Genomic DNA, 19,527 nt, shown 5'->3' on the forward strand with positions numbered 1-19,527 from the left:
ATAAAATGGTCAGGGCTGCACATAAATGTATCTTCTTAATTTTTTTTAATTATCGATTTCAATCAATATGATTTCTATTTTATCGATATGCTTTTGTTTCTATATCATCCAGTCCTAAAATTTCCCCCAATAGAGAGCCCGGCATTATTCAAACCAATTTGATTTCAACCAAGAAGTTTCTTTCTGTTAGCATCAAAAGATCATAAAACATTTTAAAAGAAGTGTCGGTTCTGAAAAAAAGACAAATTCTCTGTTTTCATTTGCTTTTTGTTGAAAAATAAGAAGTCAAAAATAATTAATAGCCCTATTCCTCAATGACAAAAGCAGGTAGAGTCCAAAGTTTTGTTGGAGAGACCTTCAGATAACCTAGAGAAATATTGCTCTGGACTTTTTTTTAAAGAAAAAAAAAAGATTACAAGAAATCCTTGCAAAAAGGAAATACAAAGAAAAGAACCATATGAACTATTGTTTAATCTTTGGTCACATGTGGAAGCTGGTGCTGTTCACCCATCCACTCATTTTCTAGAGTTTCTGGAGGGCTGCTGCCTTTTTTCCAGCAGTCGATGGGCAAGAAGCGGAGTACGCCCTTTGACAGGTCACCAGTCCATCAGAGGGAAACACAACCATGAGCACACCTAGTCTATTTAGAGAGACCAATTAACCTAACAAACATGTCTTTAGGAGGAGGCCAGAGGACCCACACATGCACAAGAAGAACCTCCAGACTCAGAAAGGCTTCAGCCAGGATTCAAACCCAGGACCTTCTTGCTTCGAGGCAACAGTGGTAACGACTGGTGCAAACCCAGCAGCCTAAGTTTGTGCCAGAAAAATGTTTCTCCTTATCATTATTCTATATGTTAGAGGTCAAATATCCGGGTCAAAAGACAATTTGTATAAAGCGCCTCTTTAAATAGACTGGCACAATGCCCTTTATAGAGATGCATTCCTCCCTAATGTGTCTCTGCACAAATGTCCATGTATGCCTGCTCAGACTGAGCACTGAGGCAGAAGCTTCCCAGATCATAGTTTCCACTTCACTTATAGGTGCAGCAGGGAGCCCGGTGCCACTGGCTGTGCACTTGCTTCCTGATCTTCGATGTATCCACCTCAGTGACTCAGGCAGCGGACCGTGAGGGCATTTCGAACAGACCTGCATCTTTGTTTTTTTAGGGGTCGAATAAAAGTAAGAGGTGTCCAAAAGCTGTGTTACCTGCTCCGTCCTGCAGGGCAGAGCAGTGGGGGCGGTCTCTGACTGGCAAGGTGTAGACCTCGGGGAGAGAGGGGCATGATGACAGGCTGTCCTCCTGGATGTGACTGGATCCTCCAGAGCACTCCTCCCCATCTGCGTTGTCAAACTCCTGGTCGGGGCACAGCAACACATTAAACAAAAATCGAACAATACACAACCCCTTGAACTTTTTCACATTTTGTTTCCAAGTTACATAAACGTTAATGTACTTTATTGGAATATTATGTGATAAAAGGTGCTCAGCTCAGATAAGACCGAAATGTAACTTATTTGGGCCTCTATGGAAAATGCTGGAGTGGAGCTTCACCTCCCAGCAGGAAGATGACACTTGAATAAACACCCAGAGCGTCTAATGAAATGTTCTAGATTCATTGTTCTCAAACTGTTGCACAAAGTACTAGTACTGACTTTAGAGACACCTAAAATTTATTTTGGTTCCAGCTGATTACCACATATAAATACAGTCTGAGTCATTTCACCTTCATTGTTGTCAAGCAGAGCTATTAAACACAAACAACCCAAAACAGGGTTCCTACAATATGTTCATTTCAAAATAAAATACTTTTCCAGACTCAATTTTCTAGATTTTCATTTTTAAAAACTAATATTAGGGATATTTGAGTACAAAGCTATTAGCTATTTAAACATTATTATTGGTTATTCTTTTTCATAAATCATGAAACAACATATTGCTGAAGCTGGCTTCCCACTCGTCAGAATTATAAAGGGTTATTTCACTATTTCTATAGTATCTGGATAAACTTGGAACTGTTAAAGTAAATAATACTGAAAAATCTGGACAGATTATTCCATGATTTAAAACCTTTAAACTAAAGCTTGTATTAAGCAACCCATTCCTTTATATACATTTTACAAAGATGGAAATTCCTATGTTAAACTGAACCCAGTTCAAGAACAATGGGTAAAGTCTAAAACACAGAGGGGAAAGCATGTGGAAGCTGGAAAAAGTAGTGAAATTGCCTTTACAACAATGCAATTAACGAATTTGCCAAATGAAAGAAGTCATCATCTATGTCTCAATTAATCTAAGAAACCTCATAATTTTGAAAATTATGAAATTGAATTTCAAGACTACGTGGGAACCCTGCAGGAAGAAGAATTTATTCAACCATATTGAGCTTTGCTGAGTATTTTGAGAACCACCGGGAGAAACTAAGCAGAACACAGTGCAGCAGGAACCAGTGCTGGGTGGGCCAGTCTATGAATATATATATATATATATATATATATATATATATATATATATATATATATATATATATATATATATATATATATATATATATATATAATCAGAACTTGGATCCAGGAACGACGCCATACCCAGTTCAGCTGCGTTACAGCAGCAGGGTGGGAAACCACTGCCGCTTGCTAATCATTGTGTTCAGCGACCATGCCAATAATGAGGCTTTCCTCAGCATTTACATTATTCAAACACACAATTCAACAAAGAATGAATTAAAATACAAACCAACAGAAAAGCTAAAATAAACATTTCATAGCTGCATTTTTGCTTAAAACATGTAGCCGCTAAAGGGACTTTGGTCAGAAACCTCAAAAGTTTTCCACTCTGCAGAAACTTCCTGTTTGTTTTTGCAACTTTGACGTTTGAAATTCCCACTTCTGATCACAACGTACCATTCAGCTGCATTCATCGATCACACATGCAACAAAAGAGGGTAAACCACAACTATGCAAGTACCGCTGGGTTGTTTGGAATTGACTGAGGTGGATCTTGTCATAAAAGGTTTGAGAGCCTCTGGTTTAGGGTAAATATTACTGATGTGTCAGAATGGCCAAGTCAAAGTCTATACCTAAATTCAACCAGGAATCTATTGCAAAAAAAAAATCAAAGGCATTGTCCATCTGTTTTGACTGAGCTTGAGTATTTTTGCAAAGTTGAATTGATGAAAAGAAGCACAAAACACAAGACTTACAGATGAAATTGCAGAGGAGGGTGTTTCTCCAAGTTGTCGACCAAATGCATGAAACATTTTCCAGATTTTTATTTTCCTTCCACTTCTCAATCCCAGATTACTTTGCGCTTGTCTATCACATAAAATCCCATTTACCTACATTTGTGTTTGTGGTTGTAATGGGACAAATGGAGGTCCAGACAAAGGGGTAGAAATACTTTTGCAACTCTTAAGATGAGAAAAGGTTTCCTCTTGCAACAACTTACATCATGTGCTCTATAAAACAGGAAACCTGTCAGGTCAAAAGGAGAAAGCTTTGCAGGGATTGCACCAGAGGTGTCAAGTGACTAAGTAAAAACTACTTTGTTACCTTACTTAAGTAGAAATTTTGGTTATTTATACTTTAGTGGAATAATTATTTTTTAGGGTACTTTTTACTTTTACTCCTTACATTTTCAAGCAATTACATTTTTGAAAATAGTCTCATTACATCTATTTTGTTTCAGCATCTTTTCGTTCTGGATGGTCAATAAAAAAACAAAAACAAGGAAACATTCAAATAAATAGCAACAGAGTGATTTTGATTGTGGTTGCAGGTAGAACTGCACCAAGTTGTTTGCCAAACGCCCCAACAAAACTCAGAAGAACATTGCATTTTTAGGATTATTTTCATTTTTTTGATTAACTGCTTTGATTAATCATTAATTTTGACAACACTGCCTACTGTATACAGACAACCATACAAGGGTAATTGTTATAAGAGAGTAATGCAAACATTTTCGTGTCCAGTTTTGTTATCTTACATCTGTTGCCCTCATCAATTCCTGTAGCTACGCTTGGATGTTCATTTACATTCCAATAATAACAAGTAAAAGGTTACTGATGTATCTGAAGTTTGACTTCTTGCACCAATACTTATAAGAAACCAGATATCAGATTTTCTACTCCATACAACCCATGTTGATGCTCAGTATGGCACCTATACAGACCTTTGATATATTTGCATTATACGAAATGGTTAGTTTTTAAATTGACAAACAGCAAATCTCAATTTTGCTCAATATTAACATCAAACTATACAATTAAAGTAATGGGGGGGGGGTTACTTCTACTTTAATACTTTAAGTAGTTTTATATCAGGTACCTTTATACTTTTACTTGAGTAAAAGCTTTGAGTTGATACTTCTACAGATCTATTTTTAAACCCTGGTATCTATACTTCTACTTGAGTCATAGATGTGAATACTTTCGACACCTCTGGATTGCACTGACAAGATTGAAATCCCACAAAGCTGAATTTTTTTACCCCTATGGCAACGTTTCATGCTAAAATTATATCAAAATTAACATATACAGTGACTGCACAAGATCCTAGTGGCATGCACAAAGAAAGACAGAGAGGTGGATAAATCTCTTACATGTTGAAGACTTACATTGAACCCCACGCCTCCTCTCTTGCAGCAAAGGCAGGTGAGGAGCAGCAGAACAAAAGAGACGAGCCCCGAGCAGGAGATGAGGATGATGACGTACGGTGGAGCGGAGAGGGACTCAGCCCTGGTCTGAGAAACTGGACACAAACAGAAATAGAAAAGGGAGCAAAGATTTAACCCAGAAATTCAGGGTACACTGCTACATAAGACAAAAATCAGGATATAGTTAAAAAGTTCAATTTTTTTTGTTACTCATTTCAGAAAGTTAAACTTAAATAGTCTACAGATTCATTACGTATAGTGAAATACTTTAAGCTTTTATTTCTTGTAATTTTTGATGATCATGGCACACTGGTAATGAAAACCCAAACTTTACATAGGATTAAAAAAAGGAAGTTTTAAACAGAACTTCTGGAGAATATGGTCGGCTCTATGCATTCGATACTTGGTTGGGCCTCCTTTTGCATCAATTACTGCATCAATGCGGCGTTGCATGGAGGCGGTCGGCCTGTGGTAAATTAAATCAGCATCTCCAAAAAGACTGTCAGCAGAAGGAAACATGGGGGAAGGGGGGGACATAAATATTTCCTGGTAGATGGCTGTGTTGATGGTGGACTTCTGCAAACACAGTGGACCAACGGCAGCAGATGAGATGTCACCCCAAATCATCACTGTCTGTGGAAACTTTACACAGGATTTCAAACAACATGGGACCTCTACCTCTCCGCTCATCCTCATCAGACTCTGGGACCTTGATTTTCAAATTAAATGCAAACATCACTTATATCAGAAAACAGGCTTTGGACCGACGAGCAGCAGTCCAGTTGTATATCTCCTTAGTCCAGGTAAGACGCAGTTGTCCATGTGCGTAGTAGTTCTTCATGTGCTGACTCTAGCTGCAGTCTACTCTTCATGAAGCTCCCTGAAATTATTGAGTGGATTATGCCTGAAAATCCTCTCAAGGCTGGGACTTTTTACACACTTTTGTATCACACTTTTTCCTTCCACACAACTTTCCATAAATATACTTGGACGCAGCACTCTGTGAGCATCCGGCTTTCCTAGCTATGACCTTTTGTGGTTTACCCTCCTTGTGGATGATGTCAATGTCTGTCTTCTGGGTCTCTTTGAGTTGAGCAGTCTCCCCCATGGTGGTGCAGCCTACTGACCCAAAGTGACAGAAGCTCCGGAAACCTTTGCAGTTGTTTGGAGTTAATCAGCGGATCAAAGTGTGACACCAAGAGTTTCCAATGTTTAACTTTTTCATAATATTCTAATGTAGTTTTCTGAAACACTGCACTTTGGGTTTTCATTATCTGTAAGTCATAATCATCAAAATTACAATAATAAGAGGCTTGAAATGTGTCACACAGTGTGTAATGGATCTGTACCAGGGGTAACCAACATGGTAATTAAAAAATTAAAAACACGTTGATATTGCATTAAGTTAGGGTGAGCTCTGACTCTTCTAGTTCAAGTGGTCAGTACAGGTAGCAGCTCTCAACTTCTAAAAGGTTGGTGACCCCTGATTTATACAATGAATGAGTTTCACTTTTTGAAATGAGCGACAGAAAATATTGAACTTTTTGTGATATTCCAATTTTTTAGATGTAACTGTATTAGTCCATCTACAAGGGCAGCCGGGGAGGATAAGAAAAACTGAAATATCACTGAACCACAAAAGTGTCAAATCTTGTTACACAAGTGTTGTTTAGCCATTGGAGCAGAATCCTGGCTGCAGGTTTGGGACACAGCAGAAAACCCCAATGGACAGTTGGTATCAGGAGGGGAAAAGCAAGAAAACAAATTAAGCTTACGATAAAAAAAAAAATATCATTGTCTGAATCAGTAAAAAAAAAAGGGGGAAACAGAGACTGGAATTAAAGTTGAAAGTGGAAAGATTCATGTAAGGAGAATAAGCATGGGGAAAGGGGAGATATCAGAAATGGCATTCCACTCAGGAAACACGGTTCAGAAGCAAGGGAAGGGTGGCTGGAGTTATCATTTAAATAAAAATAAAAGGAGAAGGGAAACTTGGAAACTGGAAGATAATTACTCAGTCAGGAAGGTTTACTATTCAGGTTAAAGAGGGAGGAATTGGGACATGTGACATTTGTACCTCAACGTAGATGATTGTGGGAAGTGAACCATCTGCAGAAAAGAAAATGGGCAGTGCAATGAGGTTAAATACCTTTCAGGTATTCTTTGTTTATTTTAGTTCAATTCTGTGTTCAGAAATGACAAGAATACCTAACAATAATTAGTTTAAACATCCAGAGGCTGGTTAACACACTCTAAAAGTGGCAAAAGAAACGTATACACGCATGATATTTATCGCATGGCTTGACAAGGTATTGCTACCTCATCAAACTTTTGTCCCACTTAAACCACAAACTTCAGCGTATTTTATTGCTATTCTATGACAGATCAACACTAACTGGTGCATAATTGTGAAGTGGAAGGAGAAAGATAACGGGTTTGGAAGATTTAAACAAAAATAAGCCCCCTTTACTCTGATACTCCTAAGTAAAGTCCAGTTCAACAACGTTTCATCTCAAGTTATTAGCAACAAGAGTGTACTTGTTTGCAATTTCATCTAATGTTGTTTTCAAGAAAAAGAGGAGAATGGAGCACGAGATCGACCGACGAACCGGTGCAGCTGCTGCAGTAATGTGTACGCTGCACTGATCTGTTGTGGTGAAGAGAAAGCTGAGCCAAAAGGTGAGGCTCTCGATTTACCGATCGGTCTACGTTCCTACCCTCACCTATGGTCGGTGAAATTTGGGTCACGACCGGGAGAACGAGATCTCGGATAGAAGCGGCTGAAATTGGCTTCCTCCGCAGGGTGGCAGGGCACTCCCTTCCAGAGGAAGAAATCCTGTTAGAATCTCTAAAAAGACTCGAATCTGGGGCTTAGGTTAACATCCCAACAGGACAAAAACCCAAACACAGCCAGAGCTACAATAGGATGGTTTAGATCAATGCATATTCACGCGTTAGAACGGCCCAGTCAAAGTCCAGATCTAATTCCAGTTGAGAATCTGTGCAATGGTGTATTTAAGCCTCTAGATATGCAAAACGTGTTAGGAGCGTACACAAAAAAAGAGAAGATTGTCCGCAAGGTACTCACCCAGGAGGGTATGAATACAGATACAAACCAACATTTTCGATCCTTAATTGCAAACAATTAAAACCATGAATAATTTTTCTTCTACTTCACAATGATGCTCTACTCAGTGATGGTCTACCACATAAAGTCCCAATGAAATACATTGAAGTTTGTGGTGGTGCTCGTATAAAATGTGAAAAAATAAATAAAACAATTCTACAGGTATAAATATTTTTGCAAGGCAGTCTTCAACTATTCATTTCCAAACAGTATATGGAAGTATATAACCCATGTGCAGATAAAAACACATTTCAGGAGGCACTAGTATGTGTATCCTAAGAAGAAAAAAACACTACAATCATAGAGGAAAGAGGTGATAAACATGATGCCAGAGGTCAATTCAATCATAAATTGTAACATCTGTCCTTCCTCACATTGTCCCGGTTTCAATGTCTGAGTTCCTCATTAAAATTCAACAATACATTCCTCCACAAGGTTACCACAGTGTAAACACTGCATACATAAATTTAAAATCATTTCTTTAATAATTCAGAAACTTAAATATTCCATCCTCCCACGCAAAATATCCCACCACCCCCTTTAAAAAAGGGAACAAAAAGAAAACCTGATATTTATTTATTATTATTATTATTTTGTAAACTGGCAATTGGAGACATTGTCAGGATTTGCAGAAAACAGAAAAGCATCATTTCACCCAAGTGTGGGCTGGTGCACGGCTCGGTCTGTTGCTATTAAAAGAAATGTGAGTGCACTGGAATCCACTCAGTTAAAATAAGATCTAGTACATGAAAGCCTTCGGTGCAAGCACCTTCTGACTGCGTGGTCCCTCAGAAGACATGCACCACCAACCAACCAACCAACAAAAAAACAAAAAAAACACTAACAAAAAAATAAAAACCTGGTGGCTCCTGTCTTGACGCACAGTTCCTGAGCAGCGCTATTCTTTTCATCTTTCCCCAGACAGATGTCCAGACAGACACTGCATATAAATAGAGACCCAACACAGGGCCTTTTTGCATCATTCCCCGTGCCAGCGCCAGCTCTTATCAAAACAATACACCACCTCACAATGACTGCACACATTGCACAAACACAACACCCTGCCAGCTCTAAGGGGACTGTAAGGACACAAGCGCGCTAAGCGCAATAATAAAGATGCCAGCAGTGGCTAATAGGTCATGGATAATCTCCTCGAGCCAAGGGTGTTTTGGACCAAAATGCTGACCTGACTGGAGATTTTAGCTTTGCGTTTTTTTTTTTTTTTTTTAATGCAATCGATCTAAGGGGCCCTGAATTGCAACACCGTGCAAATGTTTTCATCAGTGCATGTAAATATGGTACCCTACCCATCACCCAATCAGCTCTTCTCCTGCAATAATAACTGGCTAAATGACTCAGTCAAACCGGCTGACATTACAGTATTCAATGCGAGGAGGCCTTTTTCCCCCCCCTCCATACCTGACTGAATACACCCAGCCACCCACCCCCTTCTCTCCTCGGTCTTTCTCCAGCAACACTGTCGGGTTTCCTGCACCGCCAACCCCCTCATCCATCCATCCATCCATCCATCCATCCATCCACGCTCAGCTCACCTTCCCTCTGCGGTGCTCCGAGGGCTCTCTCCGGGCTGAGGTACGACATGATCCCCGCCAGCGCTACCATCACCCAGCAGTGTGGCCGCATCGTCGCCGCGTCCGGGTCGACAACAGCATCCGAGCGACGCCGCCGAGCCGACCGTCGGTGTCGGTGTCCTCCTCGCTGCCGTTCCCCCCCGCCACGGTCTGCACCGTCTCCTCGCTCCCCCTCCCCTGTCTCCCTCTCTGCTTCTCTTCTTTTAATAAAGCGCGTCTCCTTGTCTCTCCTTGTTGTGCTCTCCTCCTCCTCCTCCTCCTCCTCTAATCCGCAATTAAACACGGAGATGCTCTATTGTGCATCCTCACCGCCGCCGCTCTGCCTCAGTCTGCTGAAAACAAGCTTTTCTTTTTTCTCTCTCCTCCCGGTATATTTATTTATAAATCCTCCCCCCTCATGTACCTCACGGTGTGTTGGAGGTTGTCTGTTTTCTCCTCCGCCTGCCTACGTCAGACGCGCACAGCGCGCATTGTCATGGTCCAGCTCCATCCTCATTATGGCATCTTTAAAATCAGTAGTAAAAACTGTGTAGCTACTGTTCATCAGTAGGCAAGTATCGACCCATCTTTGGATATTAATTAGAAATATCATAATTAATTTTGTTGTGAGCTGAAAATGGTCCCCAATTCGGGTGTCTGTGCGCTTTGCATGCTGAAGTTTCACGCAGGAGTTGTTGTTGTTGTTTTTTTGTTTTTTTTTAGTTTGCAGTGCTTATACAAAACTTTACCATGAATTTATGGCGGAAATTTCCACGTTGCTTGGTCTTAAAACATTAGAACCTGATCATATCAAAGACGGCGAGGGAGACGCGTGGACGGGCACCGATGGTGCACAAATGGATGAATGGAAAAGCGGACGGATAGATGATTGGATAAACTGACAGCAGATGGATGGATGGATGGATGGATGGATGACAGGTCGCTGGATGGATGACAAAATAAAACTGATGAATGGTCGGAATTGATGGATGATTCACTAATGGATGGATGACTGGATTCATAGATAACAGAATACAAGTAGTTGGACGGATGGAGAAAAGTGTGTAAGGATGATACACTAATGGAAAGATGGCAGATGGGTGGATAAATGAACACTTGGGCAGCTGGGTGAACAAATAGAAAGCCAGTGAAATTAGGGATGTGACTTTTAGACAACGGAAAAGAGAACAAAGCCAGACACTACAAATATGTCTCTATAAATGTCCCTCCACATTTATGCAGACCTGGAAGGTACCTGAATCGAATTTCACAGTGAAGGAGCCCATGCAGTCTGTGCATGTTTTTAATCATCATGTGCCTCACTAATATTAACCACCAGATGAAACATAGATCAACATAAACATCGCTGGTAAAAAGTGTTTTATTTTATTATGAGGGTGCAGCTCCATGAGCCATGAGTAGAACGCATCTCTCTGCTGCTCGTTGTTTGGAGATCTGTACGCTTCATGATTTAATTTCTCGCTGCAGATATTCACAGCAGTCGCAAAAAAAACAATTGTTTTGTACAAGTGTGACGGTGAGTCAGCAGGCACAAGCCCAGCTGCCTGAATCTGAGGCACACGACTGAGATACGGTCATCGGTGGGGCTGTAATCCCTTGTACCTGAGCTCTTTCTGCTGCTGCACGCTGAAATACCTGCTGAGCAAACACCAGTAGCACAAACATGAAAAACGTGCACAAACGTCCAGTCTGTAAGGAACGCGGAGGCATGTTTTTATTACTTGCTGAAATATCCTTTCCCCCACAATTTAGAGAATGTTGTCTTTAAATATGTTAAAAAAAGGTGATCATAACTCCTCCAAGTCAAAACCTTCTAAATGACTCATTTAACCAAAAAAACACGAATCAGCCATACTGAGCCAGAAAATACCAAATAGATGGGAGGCAAAGCAGCGTCGGCACTTGAAATAAACTTTTAACAACCAACTGTTAAGATACTGCCTCGGTTTATTTTATGTTTTCACTCAGGAGGCAGCTTCTTAACGCTGATCATCTTTAAAGCCAAAGCCAACGGCTGCCGACAGCCTGAGGCCCCCTGTGTGGACAACCATCTGCCCTGCTGATGTGCTCATGAGCGAAAAACTGCAGGGGGAAAACCATGACCCCCATTGTCCATTTATGTGGCAAACACCAAAAAACATAAATAAAATTGTTTCTTCAGCGTATCTTTACAAACAAACGTTCACAACAGCCCCACCTCATGCTAACCTTCGTTCTAAAATACATAGAAAAAAAAAAACATTTCAAGACTTCAGAATCTCGTCCCTCCAGCTCTCCCGGTCCCGCTGCTGTCGCTTTCTGGCCAGTTCTGGGAAGAAGGCGTTGTTGTAGGGTCTTTCCCGCTCGTTCATTTCTCTGTCCGGCCCCTTTCTTTTACCGCTCCTCTGGTCTAGGAGGGCCTGGGCTCTCCTCCTTTCTTCTGCCTCCCTCTGTAAGCGCTCAGCTCGTAACCGTTCTATGGAGCTAAAATAAAAGACAGAACACACATTTTATCGTCACTATAAAAACGATGAACAGCGTGCTCCGTTCGTCCAAAGCCTAAATCCTTCCTGGAGTCCACTCATACCTCTCTCCTGTGCTCTTCTTTTCCCCTTTCTCTCTTTTCTCCTTCCTCTTTTTCTTGGGGTCCCTCCTCTCGTAAACACCCATTGCTTTCTTCATTTCCTTCAAAGGGTCCAAACTATCCTTCAGTCTACGATCCTTCTTCTCTTTCTCCTCCTCAGACACGCCCTTCCTCTTTTCTTTCTCCTTCCTCTCTTCTTCTTTTTCTGCGCTGCTTTTCATGTACCACGGGGTGACCTCTGACCCTGGCTGCGGCCCCAAAGACACGAGCAAGCCGATCGCTCGCTCCTGCTTCTCCTAGAAGATGAAAACAGAAAAAACCCAACGACATAAATTTACATTTGTTTCTTTTTCTGCCTATAATCATTCGATTTGTTCTTTCACGTTAGAGTGGCATCCTTTTTTTTTTTCTTTTTAGATATATTCATTTCATTAGATAATAAAATGAACGTGTCACATTTATTTTAACAAAACATTAAATGAAAAGGAGTAGAATAATCTTTTCTCAAATTAAATGTACTAAGAAACATCCGCTGATCAACCATAAGCAGGCTGTTTTTTTTTACCTTTAAGTTACTGATGTGTGATTTCCAGTTTAAATTTCAATCAAGAGTAAGAACCAAAAATGTAATCTCTCTTAATCACACCATTAACATCAATCAACACATCGTTGGGAATCGCTCTATTGCTAAATATCATATAGTTAGTTGTTCTTTTCAATATTCTTCTACTAGTTGCAATGAACTTCAATATATAAACATGTAATAATCTAGATTATATGATGCTATGTAATCTTATTTGTGATTCTGCTTAATAAAGATAAAAATTTTAATTACTATAATTAACAAAGTAATGATAACTAGAAACAGTGACTATGACCAGGGTTCCAACTAGGGTGACCAGATGTCCCATTTTGTGCAGGACTGTGCTACATTTTTCAATCCTGTCCCGGTGTCCCAAAAGCTGAAACCATGTCCCGGATTCACGGGGACAGATTTGGAAAAAAAAATATTCTTCCACATGAGCTTTTCTGAAAAAAAGAATGCAGAGTTGCTGGCGAGTAGCTGCCAGAAGAGCAGCTACTCGCCAGGATGCTCGTAAAATAAAACGAAGAGGATTTTGATGCACACACATTATTAAGGAAACCACTTCAAAGTAAAGAAGATGCTGCTAAACACAGACTGGAGAATGTTTCTAACTGGGTGAGGCCAGAGAGCTTTTTGTGAAGTTTTCCAAAGTTCAATTTGTTGTTGTGCACTAGCAAGCAAAGCAGCAATGGATTAATGTAATGTGCAATCTGAGTTAAATTAAAATACATCACGCCATCAGAGTGCTGGTTATGAGTCCTTCATTGTCCCTCACAAGCATCCTGTTGTCCCACCTTTGAAAGATGTGGGACAACAGGATGATCATCCCTCGTTCCAAAACATTCTCCATGTAAACAGACAGACTTTTGCAGTTTGTATTCATTTTTGTTATTAAAGTTTATAACAAATTTATGGCAGATATTTGGAAGGAAGGAAGGAAGAAAGGAAGGAAGGAAGCAAGGAAGGAAGGAAGGACAAGGATGGAAGAAAGGAAGGAAAGAAGGAAAGAAGGAAGGAAGGATGAGGATGGAAGGAAGGAAGGAAGGAAGGAAGGAAGGAAGGAAGGAAGGAAGGAAGGAAGGAAGGAAGGAAGGAAGGAAGGAAGGAAGGAAGGAAGGAAGGAAGGAAGGAAGGAAGGAAGGAAGGAAGGAAGGAAGGAAGGAAGGAAGGAAGGAAAAGTGGTAGGACAAAGAAGGAAGGACCATAGGAAGTAAAGGTATATGGGCACAAGGAGCAGACTGAAGGACACAAGAGAGCAGGAAGAAAGAAAGAGACGAAGGTAGGACACGGAGAAGGGCGAAGAAATCTAGGACAAGGAAGGCGGGAAGGTAGGAATAGATAAGTAAAGTTTATATAAAGTATGCCTTTCACAGATAAAGCTCACAAAGGGCTTCAGAAAGAGTGGAGAAGAATTAAAAACGCAATTAAAAAACAACACGAATAAAAGAAAGAGAACAACTCAACAAATACAAGTAATTAAAAACACAAGAAGGCCAGAAGGACACATAATGAAAGAAAAGAAGGACACAAGGACAGAATTGAAGAAAAAATTAAGAACGCAAAGAAAGAAGAGAAGGAAGGAAGTAAAATCACAATGAAAGAAAATAATTGAAGTAACAATGGACAAGGACAACTTTTAAAGAATGAGAGGAAATAAAATCTAGAAACAAAAGACCTGGATAATTGTGAAATCAAATCATTCCTTCCTTTTCCACACTGCTGAAAACGTTTTATCCAGCAGTCAAACATCTTCACAACAACCTTCCTCACATGGATGCTGGTGGACTTTAACACCACTTAGCTGCTGCAGCGGCACCAAACTAACATTATTTCTATCACGCTACAGCGCTCAGGACGTCAGACGGGAGCTACTCAGACATTAAGCAGTTATTTAGAAAAATAAATAAAACAAACTTTGAGTGATTTCTCTGACACAATTAAATAGGTATAACAACCTCATAGTTGTTAAAAAAAGGCTTTGAAATATGAAAGATTTTTCCAAATTGGCATTAAAACTGAACTAGAGTTAGACACCAACATAGATAAATAAACATAAAAAAACGTGTGTTCTGCAAACATTTACACTTGACATAACTTTAAGTGGTTTTTTTAAGTGTATATATGTATGAGGGTATATGTGTATATATAATTATGTATGTATATGTGTAGGTAGTTGTTTGTGTGTGTGTGTGTGTATATATATATATATATATATATATATATATATATAGCAACATAATTATAAATATTGTAAATTGAAGAAATAAAAGAAGAAGGGGTAGGAATACATAAGTTTTACTTCTTCCTACTCCTTTTCGCACATGTAATAGAGGTATATTTCCTCAGGAAAGAAGGGTACCTTGTTTATTGTTTTCTCGCCAATGTTTTTAAACATTGTTTTATTGTTGTTGTTTTTTTGTTTTATTTGTATATGCTTTCTCCTGCATGTTCGAAATAAAGATATTAATTCAAAATTCACTTCAATAAATGGGAGCAATTAGTCATCTTTGCACCTTGCACTAAACTGAGCTTGTACTCATTGCTGCAAATAAATCTAGGAGGCACATGACGCACAAAGCCAAAGGGGAAATCTTTGCTAATTTAGTATATGATGAGGAAATGTTTCAAACAATGACAGCTTTACTGGAAAGACTATTACTGGACTAAAGTTTCTCTTTGACCAGGTGTGACCCCTCAGGAGTTGACCTGGGATTAAAATCCCAGGAGTGATAGATAAAGGAGTGTAGAGGAGGAAGCAGCAGTGTCACCTTTTCTTCTTTCTTTTCTCTTAGATACTCCTCATTCCCCTTCTTCTCTGAGCCCTCCTCCAGAGGAAATAGATTCAGATGCTCCAGACTTGCTCCGCTTTGCTCTTCGTCGTCGTCTCCCTTTGCTCCCGCTGCCTGGAGGGAAGCCCGAGCTTTCCTTCTCAGATACTCAGTACGTGCCTGAGGAGAAAAATTGGTGCCATCAGGAATAAATACAATTTACTACGAACCATCGTGTTTTTAAAGTCAGTTAACAATAATCTAATAGAAAACAAAATACGAATTTGCAAAGAATTGTACAACATTCTTTTCATGGTAACTTTGCTTCTTGTAGCCCCTCATAAACTTACTTCATTTGTGTCAAATCATTTATGCCCAAAATGCGAAAAAGACATAAAACAAGCTAACGATTATTTTAAAAATCAATTAATGGGTCGATTATTTTTGCAATTAATCGATGAATCTGACAAAAAAAAGGTCTATTTCCACTTCTTTTTTCCAAAATAGAACATTGAGACTGAGAGCAAATAAGCACACACAAAAAAAGGTGCTACTTAGGTGTTCTGTCACAATAATATTAGGTAATAAATAATAGTTTATGTTGCCTAGATTGTAACGCAATTATTTAATAGTCAATGTTGTCTATATGAAGAGCGATTAAACACAACAGAAGTGAAGCTGTAAAACTGGGTTGTCAAATGCAGTTTGGTTGAACCTCGCCCTGGTGCAGGAGCACCAGGGGGAAATATTGGGCATAACGATGCAACCAGAGCAAAAACATCTCTTCTCACAATCAAATAAACCAGCAGCCCATTTCATAGACTGTTTCAGCACAAGCTGCATTTTATGTTAATACTATGCCAAAATTTGTCCCTGTATATTTTACTTCCAGGGATTTTTTTCTATTTATTTTTTCTTTGAAGAGTCAAACAGGCTGTTAGATGTTTAATACTTTGTATTTCTTCTGAGGGTTTTACATTTTTGACGGTGTTCTTTAGGGATGCTTATGTCTCGTTTTTCTGTAAGCCCTTTTAATTTAGGTCTGGCTCTTATCATTCTGAGTGTGTCATCAAAATGTCAGTATGGTTACATAACAACAATAAAGACTCTTGACTTGATTTTTGAAAAGTTAGTTTAGAGCCCTGCTCCTTTCTCCCATACAGTACCTTAACTCAGACTGTTGCCATCAAATTAAAACTTAAACCTTAAATCAACAAATTATTACCATCAGAATGAAATTGTATTCCGATTGAGATGGCTGGTTTATGATCCATAATCCGATCAGCGTCCATTTAAATACTTGTTCCGATTAACTCATGAACTTACTGCGCTTGCATGTGTAGCATGGAGCCGCAGCGCTGCGCAGCACGGAACATTATGGGATGATCATCATTTCCTCCCGCTCTCTAAACAGCAACAGCAGGAGTTCTCAACCACTCACAGAACCTGCTGCGGGTCCGTTCTATGCGCAGAACCAACGCACCTCTGCGTTTGTTTGTTTTCCGCATGAAGAAGTACAAAACTTTTGCTGTTGTTTTATGCAAATTCAAACTCCCTGCTAATGTCAGAGAGTTTCTTCTTTGAATAAAGCTTGGTGCAAGTGAACGCACGTCATGGTCGGATTATTTGACTTTCAGCCCATATAAACTGTGCATTTTCCGTTTAATCCGAACGCATTTTATTTCGATCAGGGAATGTTGCGCATATAAACAACCTCCTGTCATTAACCAGCTAACAAGCTAACAGCCATATTAGACGAGCCATCAGACTAACATCAAGGGGGCACCCCTGAGCACGACTTTGGCCTTTTCTTGATGAAAAAAGCAATATTTAATGTTGTTTATTTTTTGGGAGGGATTTTTTTAGCGATTTTATTGATTCATTGTTGCAGCCCCACATAAAACTATGTTTTTGAGCAGCCAAATTATTGTATATTTTTAATATCCAGTAGTTTGTACTGAAATATTTCATCACAATGTTAAAATAGTTGATTCTAAAAAGAATAAAAAAAAGATAATGTCTTTTAAAATAATCTCTGTAAGAAACTAAAGAAAAAAATGACATGACAATAGAGCAAAGAGAAGCCTCATCCTAAAACTAATTCATTAACGGTTCACTAAGATAATAACCAGTCGATGCTGGTGATTCAACAATCATTCAGCCAGGGAGTTCTTGATCAGCTAAAATAAGAAAACTATTTAAATACTAAGAGCACATCAACGTCTTATCCATTAAGCCACAAGTCAGTGTTCAGATTCATATATACGGAGAAGAATGGACAAAAATAGTGATTCCAATGTGTGGACAAATAAAACAAGACCAATTGTTTTTTTTTCTTTCAAACTTGCCCACAAAAAAAAACTCTGGATGAGGTTGTGCATTGTGAAAAATGTTTTGTGGACAGAAAAGCATAAGGAGGAACTTTCTGGAAAGTGTCCATCCTGGCATATGTGGTGCAATACTAAAACTTTTAGAACGAGTACATCATATGGACAGCGAAACGTGGTGGTGGTAGCGTGACTGTCAGAGGCTCCTCTCCTGCTTCAGGACCGGGACAAGTTGCTGAAACTGAGGTTAGGAAACTGAATTCTGGTCCAGCAGAAAATCCTGATGTAACGTCTCTAAGATCAAGCACACTTGAGTTCAAAAATTCATGTATGGATTGCTAAAAAATAAATAAATAAAAATAAATGAAGGTTGTGTTGTGGCCTAATCAAAGTCCAGATCTAAATCAAATTATGATGCAGTGGCATTGCCTTTAACAGGGCATATTCAAGGTACGGTGCTTATTTTCCTTCTTTTGTAGGCTCTCGCAAACTTGAAAAATGTTGTATGCGCTTGTTGTGGAAAATATTATTGACTCTGATCACATTTTGTCTGGATGCACCTGCATAACTTTCTCGTGTGAAAGAAGCTCACATGCTTACAGATTTACTATTGTGTTTCCACATCTGAGAACACAGAGAAGATTACTCCCACTTCCTATGTTAACCCAGAATGTATGAAGGTTTAGTGTCCGCTTTTCCTCTCGCTCTGTTTCCTGACTGCGTTCGGGAACAGAGACATTCAAACGCTCAATTTGAATTTTTTAAAAAAAGCTTGCAAAGACAAAGATGGATCTTTTATTTCTCGTGAGTTGTGTGCTCGCTTAATTGATAATTATTAATATCCACCACATGCTACTCGGGTTATATGGGACAAGGTGCACCCTCCTCTGCCTGTGTCATCGGTGACAGCACCGGGGTTACCTCTTGCTCTGCGCGCTCCACGCGACGCTTGGCCTCGCGCTCCTCTTCTGCTGCCTGAGCTTCATCCTTCCGCACTCGCGCGACGTTGTCCTTGTTGCGGACATGCCAGCTCTTCTTCGGGAGGATGTTCATTGTTGCCCTGGAGACCAAGAACTGTTAGCAGCTGGCTAGCTGAAAAGGCTAACAAAAACTAACATAAATGTCGGTAACAAAACTGTAATGGACGCAGCAGATACAAAAAAATCAATGTTATAAACTCCCAAAATATTGTGTCGGAATTCATATAAAAGCAGAATCTAATAGTCAATTCGTCGCTACATTGCTTAGGCTAACATTAGCCAAACTTTGCAGCTTATCAACTCTGCTTTTTATCAAACCGTATCAAAACGGAGACGCTCTCTCCCTTACTATTATTTTTAACATTTTAAAGCTAAGACTCGATTAAAATAATAGTGTTACCGACTTGCTAGGTAAGGAGATGAACTTGCTCCTGGATGGCGCTCCACCGGAACCAGTAAACTCAAACAGGAAGTAAACAAAGACTACACGTTGAATCGATTACAACATGGTGACACCAGAGGGCGCTCCAACCGCACTGAATGTGTCATTACATAAAGACATGATATGATGGAGGCAGGTCTAAAAGCAAACACTGGGAAAAAATATATGAAACATACTATACTATAATATGTATAGTATGTGACTATACGTATTATACAAATTACTTTTTTGTTTCATGAACTAGATTTGTTGTTGTTATTGTATCACACAGTTTAATATTAATATGTACTGCATTTTCAATCCATTTAGACAAGTTAATTTATTAATTTAGTTATTTATTTATTTTCTGTTTAAAGTTAGCTTTGTTCTTATCACGCATTAATTTTTCTTTGCCTTTTGTCTATATTTCAGTTTCTTAAACAATTATATCCCATTGTCAAAAGGTATTAGCAAACACCATGGTAAAGGTAAAATGAAACAAACA

At 39.3% G+C, this 19,527-nt stretch overlaps 2 protein-coding genes across 3 annotated transcripts in view; both read right to left on the reverse strand.

Moving 5' to 3' along the window:
• Window positions 1–9,824, reverse strand: part of si:dkey-40m6.8 — a 22,888-nt gene extending 13,064 nt beyond the window's left edge. Inside the window, exons 1-3 of one of the 2 annotated variants that reach the window (XM_012865782.3) lie at window positions 9,339–9,824; window positions 4,620–4,753; window positions 1,211–1,358 (exon numbers count right to left, since the gene is read on the reverse strand). In XM_012865782.3, the coding sequence (XP_012721236.2) occupies window positions 1,211–1,358; window positions 4,620–4,753; window positions 9,339–9,429 (373 nt within the window). In that variant the 5' untranslated portion in view covers window positions 9,430–9,824. Of the gene's footprint in view, window positions 1–1,210; window positions 1,359–4,604; window positions 4,754–9,338 lie in introns of both variants that reach the window. The other variant, XM_036134764.1, reaches the window with a different exon arrangement.
• Window positions 9,825–10,643: 819 nt separating this feature from the next.
• On the reverse strand, window positions 10,644–19,107 carry leng1 (leukocyte receptor cluster (LRC) member 1). Its single transcript, XM_012865839.3, has 5 exons — window positions 19,006–19,107; window positions 18,543–18,681; window positions 15,295–15,474; window positions 11,944–12,236; window positions 10,644–11,840 (listed from the first exon to the last, which is right to left on the reverse strand). The coding sequence occupies exons 2-5, from the start codon at window positions 18,672–18,674 to the stop codon at window positions 11,621–11,623; spliced, it is 825 nt and encodes a 274-aa protein (XP_012721293.2). The 5' UTR covers window positions 18,675–18,681; window positions 19,006–19,107; the 3' UTR covers window positions 10,644–11,620.
• Between the last annotated feature and the right edge of the window lie 420 nt (window positions 19,108–19,527).

The sequence above is a fragment of the Fundulus heteroclitus genome, chromosome 3, assembly GCF_011125445.2.
Source record: "Fundulus heteroclitus isolate FHET01 chromosome 3, MU-UCD_Fhet_4.1, whole genome shotgun sequence".
Taxonomy (NCBI): Eukaryota; Metazoa; Chordata; class Actinopteri; order Cyprinodontiformes; family Fundulidae; genus Fundulus; species Fundulus heteroclitus.

Excerpts from the sequence above, each read along its gene's own strand:
- leng1 (XM_012865839.3), bottom strand. The coding sequence starts at position 18,674 with ATGAACATCCTCCCGAAGAAGAGCTGGCATGTCCGCAACAAGGACAAC. Across the intron at positions 15,475-18,542 it reads TGGAGCGCGCAGAGCAAGAG|GCACGTACTGAGTATCTGAG; the intron begins GTAACCCCGGTG and ends TTTTCTCCTCAG. Across the intron at positions 12,237-15,294 it reads GAGAAAAGAAAGAAGAAAAG|GAGAAGCAGGAGCGAGCGAT; the intron begins GTGACACTGCTG and ends TTCATCTTCTAG.